Source organism: Mesoplodon mirus (assembly GCF_964341445.2).
Source record: "Mesoplodon mirus genome assembly, chromosome: 13".
In the NCBI taxonomy this organism is placed as follows: Eukaryota; Metazoa; Chordata; class Mammalia; order Artiodactyla; family Ziphiidae; genus Mesoplodon; species Mesoplodon mirus.
The window spans coordinates 65,698,231-65,714,879 of NC_138989.1; the positions used below are offsets into that span (position 1 = coordinate 65,698,231).

General features: G+C 40.6%; 2 protein-coding genes across 2 annotated transcripts; both read right to left on the bottom strand.

The window, feature by feature from the left end:
* Positions 1 to 7,533: 7,533 nt before the first annotated feature.
* Positions 7,534 to 11,584, bottom strand: LOC309814825 (UPF0729 protein C18orf32 homolog). The gene is made up of 3 exons (XM_082640985.1): positions 11,392 to 11,584; positions 8,837 to 9,024; positions 7,534 to 8,246 (listed from the first exon to the last, which is right to left on the bottom strand). Exons 2-3 carry the CDS (start codon positions 8,999 to 9,001, stop codon positions 8,181 to 8,183), a joined length of 231 nt encoding a protein of 76 aa, XP_082497111.1. The 5' UTR covers positions 9,002 to 9,024; positions 11,392 to 11,584; the 3' UTR covers positions 7,534 to 8,180.
* Positions 11,585 to 12,629: 1,045 nt separating this feature from the next.
* Positions 12,630 to 16,435, bottom strand: RPL17 (ribosomal protein L17). The gene is made up of 7 exons (XM_082640984.1): positions 16,192 to 16,435; positions 15,608 to 15,660; positions 15,477 to 15,517; positions 14,809 to 14,943; positions 14,457 to 14,555; positions 13,330 to 13,521; positions 12,630 to 12,711 (listed from the first exon to the last, which is right to left on the bottom strand). The coding sequence occupies exons 2-7, from the start codon at positions 15,645 to 15,647 to the stop codon at positions 12,664 to 12,666; spliced, it is 555 nt and encodes a 184-aa protein (XP_082497110.1). The 5' UTR covers positions 15,648 to 15,660; positions 16,192 to 16,435; the 3' UTR covers positions 12,630 to 12,663.
* Between the last annotated feature and the right edge of the window lie 214 nt (positions 16,436 to 16,649).

The following is a 16,649-nucleotide window of genomic DNA, read 5'->3' on the forward strand; positions in this document are numbered from 1 at the left end:
TGTGTCTCCATATGTTTATGAGCCTTTCTTCTTCTGTAAAATACACTGCCTTCCTCTTCCCCTCTTCTGACATGATTTCTGATCATCAAATTAGATGAGACTATGCTGAGTAGCTCTTTAAATTTCACAATTATAAATGCCGAAGAGTTTAAAATCATGTATCCTGGGGACACTGATAGGTGGAGACGATGAGATTTAAATCCAAAGTGGATTCTAGGAATAGAAGGACTAGAATCATCAGTCAAGAAAGAGGCTAAGTGCAGCAGGCAGACTTCTCAGATGGTCCCCCTAGCTTCCCGGCCCCTGATGTACGCACACCTTCTCCCAAACAACAATCAAATACTAAACTAGGTGCTTCTGTAAAGATATTTTGCAGATGTAATTAATCCCAAATTAGTTGACCTTAAGTTGGGGAAATTATTTGGACCTGATTTAATCACATGAGCCCTTTAAAAGCAGAGAATTTTCTCTGCTGGTCCCAGAAGTTTAGAAGTCAAAGAGGTGCTCTGCCTGCCCTGGAAGAAAGTGAACATCCATGTTGTGAGCTGCCTATAGGGGCCAGATGCCCAGAAACCACAGTTAGCCTCTAGGAGCTAAGTGCAGTCCGTGGCTGACTAGAGGAAAGTAGGAACCTCAGTCCTACAGCCATAAGGGAATGAATTCTGCTGGCAACCAGTGAACTTGGAAGCCCAGACAAGAACCTCAATGTCCTGGTTTCAGCCTGGTGAAACCCTGAGTGGAGAATCCAGCCATGTCATACCCGGACGGCTGACCTACAGAAAATGTGGGATAATAAATTTGTGTTGTTTTAAGCCACTAAGTTTGTGGTAATTTTTTATGCAACAATAGAAAATGAATACACCAAGGAGGTGTGAAACTTCATCTGCTGATTTACATGTCAGGAGCAGGACCTCCGAGTAGGATTGTGGATGTACAATGTATAGATCTAGGGGCATCATTTACATTGTTGTCTGTGTGAATGGTGCTCTCTGAAACTGGGCAGTGCACAGAGCACAACTGTACATGGCAGTCCTGCAGACCTGCCCTGTTCCAGCATCTAGGCTACCTCTTTTAACTTTTTTTTTTTTGGCCATTGAGCCATTTTAGTAGAAATGAGAGGATGGGGTTAGGTGTATCTGAAGGTCCATTCCAGCTCAACATTTGGAGTTTTTAAGTATACTTTGCAACTACTCCATCACACACTGCCCTTCACAGCCATATCTTCTCAATTTAACCTCTCACTTCATTTAAATACATCTACCCATAGACTGTTTCTTTCCTAAGGAACTGTTATCGTATTCATGAATATGGCTTTACGGATAGAACTAGCCAGTAGCTATACGGAGAGGAAACCACAAGGGAACTTCCCTCGTCTTTTTCCTTTTGATTATGAGTGAACCTAGGACATTTAGCTTTAGAGAGTTCAAGAGGCTTAGGATCAGTGGGTAAAAGTTCTTTTCAATCCCATCAGTCTGTTGAGTAGATCAACACGTCAGACGTGGTCATTTTGGGGAAGTGCTGACTCACCTGTTTCCTAGGAAGGCCACTTAGTAATGAAAAAGATGAGACAAAACCCAAGTCTTTCAGGTGAGCCTCAGAGAACTATCTGAGAAAACGAGCCCGTCTCACAGAGACAGGAAATGCAGTTAAAGTTAACTAGGGCAAAATAAGCTATTGAAAACTAGGTAAGTTAAAAAGTCATGCTAACTAAAGGCGATCAAAATCAAACACTGAAAACAAGTCCACACTGATTAGTCCACACTCTTCCTCTCCATTTCTGCCCAATTATTCCCACTAAGGTCTTACAAGGTATAAGCAACTGTGATCGCTCTGTAGGGGATCAATATTTTAAGACAATTTAAGAGTATAGCTTTGGAATCCTAGACTCTACACTTAACATATATATAATATAGATGGACACGTCAGAATTGATTTTTGGGGTTGGGGGCAAGAGAATAGTTGTGTGGTATAGAACAGTGGCTACCAAGTCCAGTCCAAGGATAGGTGGTAAACTTTCACCAACCAGGCTTCCCTAGTGGCACAGTGGTTAAGAATCCGCCTGCCAGTGCAGGGGACACGGGTTTGATCCCGGATCCGGGAAGATCCCACATGCCGCAGAGCACCTAAGCCCGTGAGTGACAACTACTGAGCCTGCGCTCTAGAGCCCGTGAGTGACAACTACTGAGCCCATGTGCCACAACTACTGAAGCCCGTGCACTGCAACAAAGAGTAGCCCCCACTCACAGCAACTAGAGAAAGCTCGATGCACAGCAAAGAAGACCCAATGCAGCCAAACTAAATAAATTTATTTAAAAAAAGTCTTCACCAACAATAAAAAGAAAAATATGGAGAAGCAAGAGAACTACAATCCTGCAGCTTGTGGAACAAAAACCACATTCACAGAAAGAGAGACAGATGAAAAGGCAGAGGGCTATGTACCAGATGAAGGAACAAGATAAAACCCCAGAAAAACAACTAAATGAAGTGGAGATAGGCAAGCTTCCAGAAAAAGAATTCAGAATAATGATAGTGAAGATGATCCAGGACCTCAGAAAAAGAATGGAGGCAAAGATCAAGAAGATACGAGAAATGTTTAACAAAGAACTAGAAGAATTAAACAACAAACAAACAGAGATGAACAATACAATAACTGAAATGAAAACTACACTAGAAGGAATCAATAGCAGAATAACTGAGGCAGAAGAAGGGATAAGTGACCTGGAAGACAGAATGGTGGAATTCACTGCTGCAGAACAGAATAAAGAAAAAAGAATGAAAAGAAATGAAGACAGCCTAAGAGACCTCTTGGACAACATTAAACACAACATTTGCATTATAGGGATCCCAGAAGGAGAAGAGAGAGAGAGAAAGGACCCGAGAAAATATCTGAAGAGATTATAGTCGAAAACTTCCCTAACATGGGAAAGGGAAGAGCCACCCAAGTCCAGGAAGCACAGAGAGTCCCATACAGGATAAACCCAAGGAGAAACACACCGAGACACATAGTAATCAAATCGGCAAAAATTAAAGACAAAGAAAAATTATTAAAAGCAGCAAGGGAGAAACGACAAGTAGCATACAAGGGAACTCCCATAAGGTTAACAGCTGATTTCTCAGCAGAAACTCTACAAGCCAGAAGGGAGTGGCATGGTATACTTAAAGTGATGAAAGGGAAGAACCCACAACCAAGATTACTCTACCCGGCAAGGATCTCATTCAGATTCGATGGAGAAATCAAAAGCTTTACAGACAAGCAAAAGCTAAGAGAATTCAGCACCACCAAACCAGCTCTACAACAAATGCTAAAGGAACTTCTCTAAGTGGGAAACACAAGAGAAGAAAAGGACCTACAAAAACAAACCCAAAACAATTAAGAAAATGGTCATAGGAACATACCTATAGATAATTACCTTAAATGTGAATGGATTAAATGCTCCAACCAAAAGACACAGCCTTGCTGAATGGATACAAAAACAAGACCCATATATGTGCTGTCTACAAGAGACCCACTTCAAACCTAGGAACACATTCAGACTGATAGTGAGGGGATGGAAAGAGATATTCCATCCAAATGGAAATCAAAAGAAAGCTGGAGTAGCAATACTCATATCAGATAAAACAGACTTTAAAATAAAGAATGTTACAAGAGACAAGGAAGGACACTACATAATGATCAAGGGATCAATCCAAGAAGAAGATATAACAATTATAAATATATATGCACTCAACATAGGAGCACCTCAATACATAAGGCAACTGCTAACAGCTATAAAAGAGGAAATGGACAGTAACACAATAATAGTGGGGGACTTTAACACCTCACTTACACCAATGGACAGATCATCCAAAATGAAAATAAATAAGGAAACAGAAGCTTTAAATGACACAACAGACCAGATAAAGTGATATTTATAGGACATTTCATCAAAAACCAGCAGATTACACTTTCTTCTCAAGTGCACATGGAACATTCTCCAGGATAGATCACATCTTGGGTCACAAATCAAGCCTCAGTAAATTTAAGAAAACTGAAATCATATCAAGCATCTTTTCTGACCACAACGCTATGAGATTAGAAATGAATTACAGGGAAAAAAATAAAATATAAAAAACACAAACACATGGAGGTTACACAACACGTTACTAAATAACCAAGAGATCACTGAAGAAATCAAAGAGGAAATCAAAAAATACCTAGAGACAAATGACAATGAAAACATGACGATCCAAAACCTATGGGATGCAGCAAAAGCAGTTCTAAGAGGGCAGTTTGTAGCTATACAAGCCTACCTAAAGAAACAAGAAACATCTCAAATAAACAATCTAACCTTACACCTAAAGGAACAAGAGAAAGAAGAACAAACAAAACCCAAAGTTAGCAGAAGGAAAGAAATCAAAAAGATCAGAGCAGAAATAAATGAAAGAGAAACAGAGAAAACAATAGCAAAGATCAATAAAACTAAAAGCTGGTTCTTTGAGAAGAGAAACAAAATTGATAAACCATTAGCCAGACTCATCAAGAAAAAGAGGGAGAGGACTCACATCAATAAAATTAGAAATGAAAAAGGAGAAGTTACAACAGACACCGCAGAAATACAAAGCATCCTAAGAGACTACTATGAGCAACTCTATGCCAATAAAATGGACAACCTGGAAGAAACGGACAAATTCTTAGAAAGGTATAATCTTCCAAGACTGAACCAGGAAGAAATAGAAAATATGAACAGACCAAACACAAGCAATGAAATTGAAACTGTGATTAAAAATCTCCCAACAAACAAAAGTCCAGGACCACATGGCTTCACAGGTGAATTCTACCAAACACTTAGAGAAGAGCTAACACCCATCCTTCTCAAACTCTTCCAGAAAATTGTGGAGGAAGGAACACTCCCAAACTCATTCTATGAGGCCACCATCACCCTGATACCAAAACCAGACAAAAGAAACTACAAAAAAAGAAAATTAAAGACCAATATCACTGATGAATATAGATGCAAAAATCCTCAACAAAATACTAGCAAACAGAATCCAACAACACATTAAAAGGACCATACACCATAATCAAGTGGGATTTATCCCAGGGATGCAAGGATTCTTCAATATACACAATCAATGTGATACACCATATTAACAAATTGAAGAATAAAAACCATATGATCATCTCAATAGATGCAGAAAAAGCTTTTGACAAAAAACAAAAGAAAAAGAAAAATATGGACAAAATTGTGAATTTCTCACGAAAACAAAGATATCTTTTATAAACGTATTCACACTAATGGGCTACTATTATCCTTTATTCCCATGTTCCTCTTCACTCTTTTGGTGTCAAAATGTCTTCTTTTATGAAATAATAGTGATAATAAGCCACAGCCTTTTAATATATTCCCGCTTGGCAAAATAAAAAGTTGGTAACAGTGTAGCAGCCCCCTCAACTTTTTTAAAAATATTTTTTTACTAGTATGTGAAAATACAAGATTGGGAACCAGTGCTCTAGTGGGAGACTGCTAGAAGCAGAAAAGGCCTTAGAAGACCAGTGATTCTCAGGAAGGTAGGTTTAAATGAACTGGAGTGACCTGGGGGATCACTTTTCAAAATTATCCATCTCAACTTTTTAAGAGTACTGACTTAGAAAAACTCGTATGCTACAGGAAAAATGAAGGAGTGAACCAACAGAGGAAGATATGGGATCCAGGGAACAAGAGATCCAACACAGGAGTGGTGTAGAAAAGTTCCAAGGACTGCCACTGTGCCTCGGGCCTGGGCAACAACTAGTCAATGGAGGAACTGTACGGGGGAAAAAGGTAATGAGTAACTGCAGGCAAGCAATGCTCTAAGTGAAGGGAAACTCAGTCGCACTACACTCACAGCAGCAAGTCACCTGCTCATCCTGTCAGTGTCCAGCAAGAAGCAGATGGTACGCTCAGGATAAAGCAGTGTCCCAAAGCCAGTAGTAAGATGCCATCAACCCTAGGCCCAAAAAGACGAGGAAGGGGAGACATTAGTGGAAACTGAAAGGGGTCATGTGGAATTGGTCACCATGAGGTACAGTGACTTCTGGCTGAGGAACGCATCTGACCTGAAGAGACCTTGATGGGAAGGAGCCGAGGGAATAAATAACCTGACCTCACTCTTTCCTTCACTCCCTCCCATCTCCTGCTGCAGATACCACTGGCCAAACCAACAGCTCCCAGAGGTCATAGGAAGCCTGTTGATGTAGTGCATACAGCTTTCTTGAGCAGGAGAGTAGGGTGAGGGAGCAGAGATTTGGAGGGGCGAATGGAAAACATCTGGAGCACGCATAATGATATATACACTGATCAATGACTTAACCAAAATTTACAAAAACATATCTGGAGGGCTTCCCTGGTGGTGCAGTGGTTGAGAGTCCGCCTGCCGATGCAGGGGACACGGGTTCGTGCCCCGGTCCAGGAAGATCCCACATGCCGCGGAGCGGCTGGGCCCGTGAGCCATGGTCACTGAGCCGGCACGTCCGGAGCTTGTGCTCCGCAACCGGAGAGGCCACAACAGTGAGAGGCCCGCGTACCGCAAAAAAAAAAAAAAAAAACATATCTGGAGGATGTGTGGGAGAAGCAGAGGGACCACAGTGTAAAACAGCTATATCTCAACCATGGCAAGAAGTCAATAATGTTTAAAGTTGATGGCTCCAAAAACTGCAGTATACATGTATCACTTAAAATATGAAGATAAATCCTAAACAAAAGCAACAGCTGAATGAGTAAAGCCCTTGGGGACTATGGGAGTAAGGACATTATAGACCTTATTTGATTTTTAAAAAATGATATATTTTAAGAAAGTTGCTAGAAGGCTATACAAAAAGCTAATAGTGGTTACATCTGTGGAGCTAGAACAAAGGAATGAGAGTAGAGAAAGAACATTAACTTTTCATTTAAGCTGCCCTTGCATTGTTCTACTATGAACATCTGCTATTTTCATAATATAGTTTTAATACCTTAAAAAACAAACTAATCAACTGGATTTAGTTGCTAATGAGAATTTATCTTATCCCTCAGGTAGGCTGGGGCAGAAAAGCTGAAACACATTTATATCAAAGGAAGTTCAAGGTGGATCAATGACTTGACCAGACACAGCTTAACAGAGCCTCAGTTAGGACCCAGAACTTCACTGGGGACCCAAGGCGGGGAGTCCTTTCTAACTTCTCCTTGCTTCAGTGAAAATAAATATTCTATAAAGATATGTCTCATCGTCTTTGAATATTTATAGATCCTTACACTAAAATGAAGAGGTCTGGGGATGAAAGATCATGTGGAGAGGCCCAGACCAGCAAATAACTGTCCAGTCACATCACTGTTGCTGAAAATCACGAATTTTGGTGTCTTATTATGGAACAAAATAACTGATACAATCTAAACTTTAAAAAAAAAGAAGAAAAAAAATATCGCTGCCCCATAACTATCCAGATGCCATCACACTGTTACAATCCTGATTTCTGATGTGGTTTAAAAAATCTTACTTTTAAGTATTTATATTTTAAAAGAAAAAAGAACAACAAGCTAAACTGAATATTTAATACTTTCGTAGGAACAGAAGGAATGCGACAAAAATTTAAATTTTATAATATACATTAGCCATCTATGTAAAAGATGTTCCATTTTTCAGAGAGGTTACCCCATTTCCCTGTCTAGTCTATCTTCCTCAGAGCAATAAACAGTAATGACTACTCTCACAGATAAGCTGCTCCATTGAGTGAGACAGTAACTACATCTTTATGTTTCAAGTCCTTATCATCTCCAAAAACTACCTTTCATTTCACTGCACAGTCTCACTGCACTCTTTCACAGTAAAATTATACTCCTCAAATTTGAAGAGACTGAATAAAAGCTAGAGGCCCAAGGATTTTTAGGGACTGATTTAGTAACAGTGTCTACTGGCACAAACCTTTTCTTTATTCTTATTTTTAAAACTGCAATAAAAGAAATGAAAGCTACTTTAATGAAAAAGGAACTCAGGAATGAGGTCATTAAATATAACTAGCTACATTTTAAATACAAATACCAGGTATTTCCTGATTAGTGTCAGGTAAATATCTAAACTAACTCAAATTCTGGTTTCAGGGAAAAACATCAGAGACAAGTACAAAGAAGGTGCTTCATACTATCAGATCCAGTTTTCAAACAATGAGATCCTTTGGGACCATCACTTTAGTCTTTCTTTTCGTCAGAGATTTCTGTTGGTCCTCTTGTCGGTAATCCATTTACGTCTGCACCCTAAAATGAAAAACCACTTTAGATATTATTACAACAAACAGACATACATTTTAAGAGACATTCTCTTTAAAAACAGACAATAACTTCAGAATGAAAAAACTACTTCTAGAAATGTGCAGGATGGCTAAATTTGTGCAGTTGAACACAAAGTTGTATTTAACAATCACCAACACTAAAGACAACAGAGTTGTCTAAATACTCATTTTAAAAAATAACTCCATTTTGTTAAAAAAAAACAAACCTCTATGATCCTACCAATTAAATTTCTTATCAAAGTTATCAGTCAGTGAAACTTGGCTTATTTTAGAATCATCTCTTGTTATTTATTAACTATTTACCACTCAGGAAATACTGGTTATTATCTTGGCCATAAAGCAAGAAGCAAATGCATAAATCAGAGGACTAGTTTAAAACCTTAGTTTAAAGCAAACATTAATTACAAATAAAAATCCAAAACCTCTATTTTAAAAAAGAAGGAAATTTAGACACATTAATGAAACTTCTGGTTGGAAGAACTTGCCTTTCCAAAAGCCAAGTATTTCATCCTGCATCCCCACGCCCCCTTATTCAAGGCATTTTAGTGTTCTTACCTTACAGTCTATTTTGCCTTTGTTTTTATCATTGGATTCTCGTATAGCTTTCCTAGGCCACATACAACTAACAAAGGGGGAAATCAGAGGGTATATATATGGTTCCAGGAACTTTTTGTAGACCCAGAGCAGAACTGGAATGACAATGCAAGGAATGCACACCATTGTCCCAGGCTTGAGATCCTCAACTGTTGATTAACAAGAAGAAAGAACAAATTAGATCATCATAGAGTAATGACTGAAGGAATTTACCTAGATTAAGATATATGAAAAGACTATTTCTACACTGAAGGAAAAACTTAAATCACACTACAGGTATTAGCTTAAAGCAAGTCTATTAAATAAAAATGCTGCTATCTACAAGGTAAAGGAATAACAGGTGGTAGACCTGAAAATAATAGTGAGGTGCCTGCCTCCAAACCTCTCCAATCACTGCTCCACAACCATAAATTTGATGATAAAGGAATGACACCATCATTTGCGGGGTGCTAGGCAGTTAAGCCCTTTACACGTATCAACTCATTTAATCCTCAAAACACCCAGTGAGGTTGGGTACCCTGGCATTTCCATTTACAGATAAAGAAAAGGAGGCACAAAAACATTAAGGAATTTGGTAATTTTGACATACGCCAGTTAAGTGTGAATTAACTCCCAGGGCCTAATCATCTCCAGGGACTGAACAATGCTAAGGGCAAATCTTGTAATATGGAACTCACTAAGATATCACTTTGGAAGACCTCTAGGCTGCATACTGGCTGGCCTTTCCCAGCCAACACCTCTCCCTTGACAGATTTGCTTTTTCTTTTTAATGGCAATAAAGGGGTATTGAATAATAAAAGTTTTATTTAGTATTATTGGTATAAGTCAATTGTCCATTTCCAAAAATTAACACCTAAATTTCCTTGATAAGTAGAAGTCAACTTGGAATTCTCCAGATCAGCAATTTCTTGAAAAAGAGCCAATATTACTTCCATAACACACAATTAAACCGAAGACCTCTTAAATTTACAAGAATTTTTAATCCCTTAGCAAAGGCTTTAAAAACTAAGAAACTTCAGAACAGTGCATAAGGCTAATAACTCAGCATGTTAAACTTATTTTCAAATATTGTAAGGTAAGTAGTATTTAGTGGTAAATGAGTAAGTACTGCTACACTCAGGCAATTTAAAATGATTCACAACACAAGTGAAGAGTGGTATACATAATCCAATCTGAATGTGGCTTTGAAATGAATTACAAGAGCTGTAAACAAATAAAAATGTAAATGTGTATCAGGGAATGACCAACTATTTTATAAGGGATTCATAACTGGAGTCTTTAAAACAGTCCCCTAGACAAATTAAAATAATTTTAGAATTTGTCAAAATATTTTGTTCCAAAATTTTAAAGAATATATCCTCTGATCAAAATAAGCCAAACGAGCAAGAGTCTTTTTCAGCATTTTTCAAGAAATCATGATTTTTGGCTACTAGACATTTAGAATCTGATCTGAAAAGACTTCTTACTGGTTTAGGTACCATAGCATGATAATCAAACAGGATGGCTGGCAGCTGCCTGGATTTGAGCCCTGCATTCACCATTTTCTAGATAGTGTTCCTGGGCAAATTATTTAACCAGACTGTGCCTTAATTCTCCCATGCGTAAAAATAAGACAATAATAGTACCGATCTCACAGGGGTGGAGTGTGGATGAGATAAATTAATAGGAATACAAAGCTCAGAACCGTGACTGCATATATTAAGTACTACGTAAATGTTGCTACCATAAGAAAAAAAACAAAACAAATCCCAAACACATCCAAAAGTTGTAACCTGTCCAAAGTCCACACTGCAGGTAACAAGTAACTAGAACTGGCTGAAACCAGTTTCCTAGCTCTGTGCTCTTGCATTTTCTCTCCCCCAAACACGATCATGTTATCCTTCTACCAAACTTTCAAATGCAACTAAACCCTTCAAAACAACTGGCAATGCTACCGAGCACTACGCTAATACGATGACAGGCAATCCCTCCATCATAAAGATTCAGGTTTTTACCTACTTGAAATTGTGCTTTAAATGAATTCTCAAGAACAATTAGTACTAATTACTTTTGTTATAATTATGGCTTATAAAGGTCTAGAAGGTGACTAGATAAATTGATAAAATCATGATTTTATTTACTCTCTCCAAGCCAATTCTCGAATATACAACACAGCGAGAAAGATGGATTGAAACGTGGAGGAGAGGAATTTCTTGCATTCGACTTAGTCCAATACAGTGGAACAGGAAAAGGCGGAGGCTCTATGAGAACAAGAGCAGCTGTGGCGGGGGAACGCCACTTCCTCTAAGTAACCAGTCAGCGGATCACTTCACTGGAGACAAAAGAGAGCGGGACAGGCTAAGTCAAAAGCAAGGACTGAAACACAAGGGAGAGTACGAGCGAATGGTGGCGACGATAAAAAGTGATACCGACAATGCAGGCCAGAGAGCGGATCCTGAGGCAAAGAGAGGCGGACGGAGGCAGGAAGGGGTGGAGACCGACGCAGGGGGAGGCACAGGGCAGGGGCGCTGGTGTACCTTGAGGGCAGGAGAACGAGCAGCGCCCCGAAGCCCCGGCCGCAGCCCGGACCCACCAGGCCCCGCTCACCCGCGGCCACCAAGCCCCGGTGGCCGTGTCCACGCTTCCGGAGGGAGGGTCGCCGGGGGGACGTGACGCAGCCAACCCAATGGGCACCGCAAGACGGACCGACAAAGGCGCGCCTGCGTCAGCCTGAGGACGCACCCGACGTAACGGTGACGCCCTGCGGGGACGGGGGCGGTTTCCGGCGCAGCCCCGCAGTCAGCTTAGAGCTTGCGGGCGAGGCGGAAGCGCTGTGCTCCCCAGTGCCCGGTCAGTGGAAGGTCTATGACGCGGACCCAGGAGAAGATAAGCGCCTGTACCGGTGACTCACCAACAGGGAAGCTTGCGGTGATGACTAGGCTATTTTCGAACGCAGTCGTGGCTAAGCTACTCACCCTGCTACAAGGGTCTTAAATTCAAGAGCAAGGGAAATTAACATCGTCAGCTTTGAGCGGTTATTTTTACAAGAAATGGGTATACAACTTTCCTCCCACTAGGACAGCTATAGTCGGCGAAATCTAGGCGAGGAAGAAATTCGAACTTTCACACACTGCTGGTCGCACTGTAAACGGCTCTGCTGTAGGAGTCCTGCAATTCCTCCAATGTTCATTAAAATCACCTTATGACCCTGCAATACCACTCTCGGTACACACCCAAGTGAAAGGAAAATATGCCCACACAAGAACTTTTATGGTTCACAGCAACGCTAATAGTAGCTAAAAGAAAAAAAGCCCCAAATGCTATGAACCACAGATACATGCTACAACCCTGAAAAAATCATGCTAAGTCAAGCAAGTCAAAGCCAGTGAGGAATGTCACACTGACTTCATTTATATGAATTGTCCAGAATAGGCAAATCTACAGTCAGAACTAGGTTAAGTAGTCACCCAGCACTGGATTGGGGGGGAGGTGACAGCCAACCACTACCAAGGTTCCTCTTTGGGATCATGAAAAACTCTAGAATTCCTTGTGCTGATGGATGCATAACTGAATATACTAAATGCTACTGAAGACTGTACAGCGTGTTAAATCTCAATAAAGTGGGTGAAGAGATTCAGAAATTTCCCCATGTTCTAATTCCATTTTACGCAAAGCACCAAAAGATGCAAAACAGCATGTTTTATGAAAACTCATTTGTTTCATTTTGTGATGACACTTGAAATAGATTTACTAATGAAGACAACCAACACTCTGCTTTTACTTTTATTTGCATTTATTTTTTGCAGCATTTATTCCCGGGCCATAAGTTTTTGTTTCTTCAATTTCTTCTGGGATATCTGGGGAAAAGAAAAAAGCACTATTAAGATTCCAGAAGGTTGTATCTCAATGAAAGAGTAATCGGAAATGTCAACATAAAGGGAACAACATAAAGTCCTTTGGCGTAGAGAAGTGGTACGGGGAGAAGGGCAGCCGGGAGGACATCAGGGTAGTAAGCAGGAGAGACCAAGACTGCAGGCAGGGGGCCCGGCTGGTAAGACTAAGTGGCAGCAAGGCTGGAGGAGAATATTTAATGATAAAACCAACAGAAGACAAATCCGTTAGGTGTGAAGAATCACTCCCAGGTTTCAGGCTTAAAGAACTAAATGTAATCATATACTGAAAACAAGCTTATTGGGGGGCAGGGAGGAGAGCCCAGTTTTGGACATCTAGGTGGGGACATACGCAGATAATCACAGAGTTTTAACATACTGAATGAACAATACAAAGTTACTATTCACTGTTAATCAAGAAACTAATGAGGCCCATGAAAGCCAAAATAAAATGGTTAGAAGAGGTTCCTGGTTGCTCAGAACAGTCTCCTTTCATGGTTATTCCAAAGGTGTCCTAAGTCAGTCATCACAGCAACCACAAATCTAACATACCAAATGAAACTGAGCAGAGACTAAGTAATTTACCTTTTTCTTCTGGGCAACCTCCTCTTCTGGTTTAGGAACAATCTGTTCTTTTTCAGTAAGGATCATCTCAATGTGGCACGGAGAGCTCATGTATGGGTTGATCCGACCATGAGCTCTGTAAGTCCTGCGCCTCATCTTGGGGGCTTTGTTCACCTGGATATGCTCAATGACCAGAGAATCTACATCTAAGCCCTGGAACAAAATCAGGTAACGTCTTTATCTTAATACCACAAACTGCATCATTCAAGTCCCTGCCTTAAAAAAAATAATTTGAAAGGCAATCCTTAGGACTTTAAATAGCATATTTGTTCAGTTTTTTTAACCTTTATTCTAAAGGGTCCTTCCGTAAATCTAACTACCAAAACTCCGTGCTAAACGCACCAAGTTTGTAAGTGGCATTCATAAAGGAGTGGAGTTATAGGATCTGGTAGCGTCTATGTCTATTTCTAAGCCTTGATGATCAACAGGATATTGACAGCAAGGCTTAGCAGCTAGAAGGGCTACAGCTAAACAGACCCACATTAATTCCAGTTCTGACCCAGTTTTCCAAATGCAAAAGGGTAATGGATAATTCCTCAAATGGATAAACCTGTTTTGTTGACACAGGTTTTGTTCAGTTAAACAAAGCTGTTTTAACTTCTAACTGAAATTTAATGTCTCTCAACTATGAATGTAGGCAACAAACCACATTAATCATTACTACAGCAATCACATTGGTTCCTTTGGAATAGTACATATTTTATTGTATTTAAAAATATCCTGTGAAGGGATTCACAAACCACAGTATAAAAAAGGTCCATGGCACAAGAAAGTTTACAAACCCTTGGTAAAATACTCAAGGAAAAAAAAGCGTTTCTTTTGCATGTACTGGGATTATAGGGGGGGAAATTCTAAAGACTTAAGCTTGAACTAACTGCAGACCATGCTCCTGAAATGCTTTAGACAAAAATTCTGGTCTGTTGGAAACTGGAGGTAGAGATTTTAGAGAATTCTTTTAATGGAGAATTTAGCTACTTAAGAAAGCAAGACAATCAAGGAAATAAATCTGGACAACAGCAACTTTAACTGAATAACAATCCAAGTTACATGGTTTATACATGGTTTATACATATTTATGGTTTGGGTACCTTAAGTTCAGCATTACTCTCTGCATTTTTGAGCATGTGCAGTAAAAATTCAGCACTCTTTTTGGGCCACCGACCCTGCGTCCAGCCCCACTGTTTGGCCTAAAAAACAAAATCAGAGAGCCCATTCGTCACTTCCCCCCATTTAAATGAATGTTACAAGATGAGTCTATTTTAACCAACACCAAGGTTGCTCAGAAGATGGTTTTTTTCATGGTTAATCCAAAGGTGTCCTAAGACTGTCATCACAGCAACCAGAAAGAGCCTGATTAAAGGCAGATCTTGGCCATTCTTACTCCCTCCAATCACCTTCTCTAACAGTTTGTCTTTTTAAATGACAACTATGAATTCTCACCTGGGCACACCTACCAACTCCACCATTGTAACGACGGAATGGCACACACTGCTTCTTTAAAGTGACATCCTTCAGATACTTGGTGGCTTTTCGGATATGCATACCCTTAATGGCCTGGGCTGTTTCACGAGTGTTCTAAATATAAATAATGTAAGCTGTGAGTTCACCATATATTGTTTTAAAAATCACAGATTTTAAACATTAAATTCTAACGTTTTCAACATGTCAACATTTATCAACAGCCGAAACCTTTCCATTATTAGGACGTGAGCTGATACATTGAAGAAAAAAAATCTGTGATTATGAGCCGAGGGAGGCTTGGTTTGAAGGTGGAAAAAAGTGAACCCTAAGCATGTTTATTCACTTTAATACGTTCTCCATCATCTTATGAACTACAACTACGTGTCCCATATCTTGATATGTACGCTAGGTTCTCAAGCAGTTCTCTAGCAGTTTTACCCAATTCCACAAATCCTGAATCAAAGTGCTCATTATATACTGATGATCACGGACCCAAAGGTGGCTGCTCAAAACCGATTTATTTTTCACGGTAAATCCAAAGGTGCCCTAAGAAACGCATCACTGCAGCTCCCTTTTTAGAATGGTTAAAAAGTACTCACTAGAACTCGTGAAACAACTCTTTTAGAGCATAAATATGATTCACTTACCTTAAAGTGAACACGAAGATTTGAACCTCTCGACTTGCATGCTAAAAAATACCAAAGAGAAAAGTTTTGGTTAATTCTGGGCATCTTGTTGCCTCTTACTCCAAAATAAAAAATGTTTCGTGTTCACTTACATTTTGTGGGATTTTCTGGGTCAAGTGAATAGCGAACCATTTTTAGAGGTCACCTGGAAACGAGCAAGTATAATTCTGTCAACACATTTACAGTAACTTACACGGTTTATGTACTAAACGCTGCCCGCAGCTGCTCAGAGAGTAGTTGTTTTCATGATTAATCCAAAGGTGTCCTAAGAAATGCCATCATCGCAGCCATCCTTCTATCCACTGTTTCTTCCCGTGTGGGACTACCAGTGACTACAGCAGTGCTGACACTAGCCTAGTGACACGGACATCATCCCTTTTACCCTCTGGAAGAAAACACAGCCTGTTTCAATCCAAGCCCGGATCCTTCGGACGAACTCGACCCAACTACAACCCTCTACAGGCTCCCCCTACAGAAACCTCCTTTACTCACCCAACTTCACACGTAATCCAGTCTTTTTTCCACACTTTCAATTACTCGCATTAAGCGCCGCTGAACTCGAAACACTTAACGTTCAGCCACTGAATAAAAGCCTCGACCCTACTTGACTTTATCCCCCCCCCCAAATTTCTCTCGATGCGGCCACAAATGCGCTGCGTTAGCAGCCACCACTCACCGCGAAGACACTGGACCTCCGGAGTCGGGAACCACCACAGCCTGCCTGTACCCCCGGCCAGCCCCCTTCCCAACCATCGCGCCCCGCTGAGGCCCGAGAGCACCGGGGCGCCAAGCGGGGGACTCCGACACGTCTCCCCGCACAGAACGCCGCTCCCAGGAATAAAATCAGTCGCCGTGAGAGTCCTCCTCCCGAGGGTCTCGAAATCGGCACCGCCGAGGCCAGGATGGCAGCGATAACCAGAGGATTCACCACTCGGAAGAGAAGCCGAAGAAACACTCACCTCAGGCCGCTGACCGGAAAAGGAAGAGCGGTGGTTCACGGGAGAATTCATGAGAACTCGACATCTCGCGAAATTCCCAGCCAAGGAACGAGATTTGAAGAGGTGTGGGAGGGCGGAGGAGAAAGGGAGTGTGGAACAAGATCTGAAAACGAATTGCCCCCTTAGGAACCGTCTC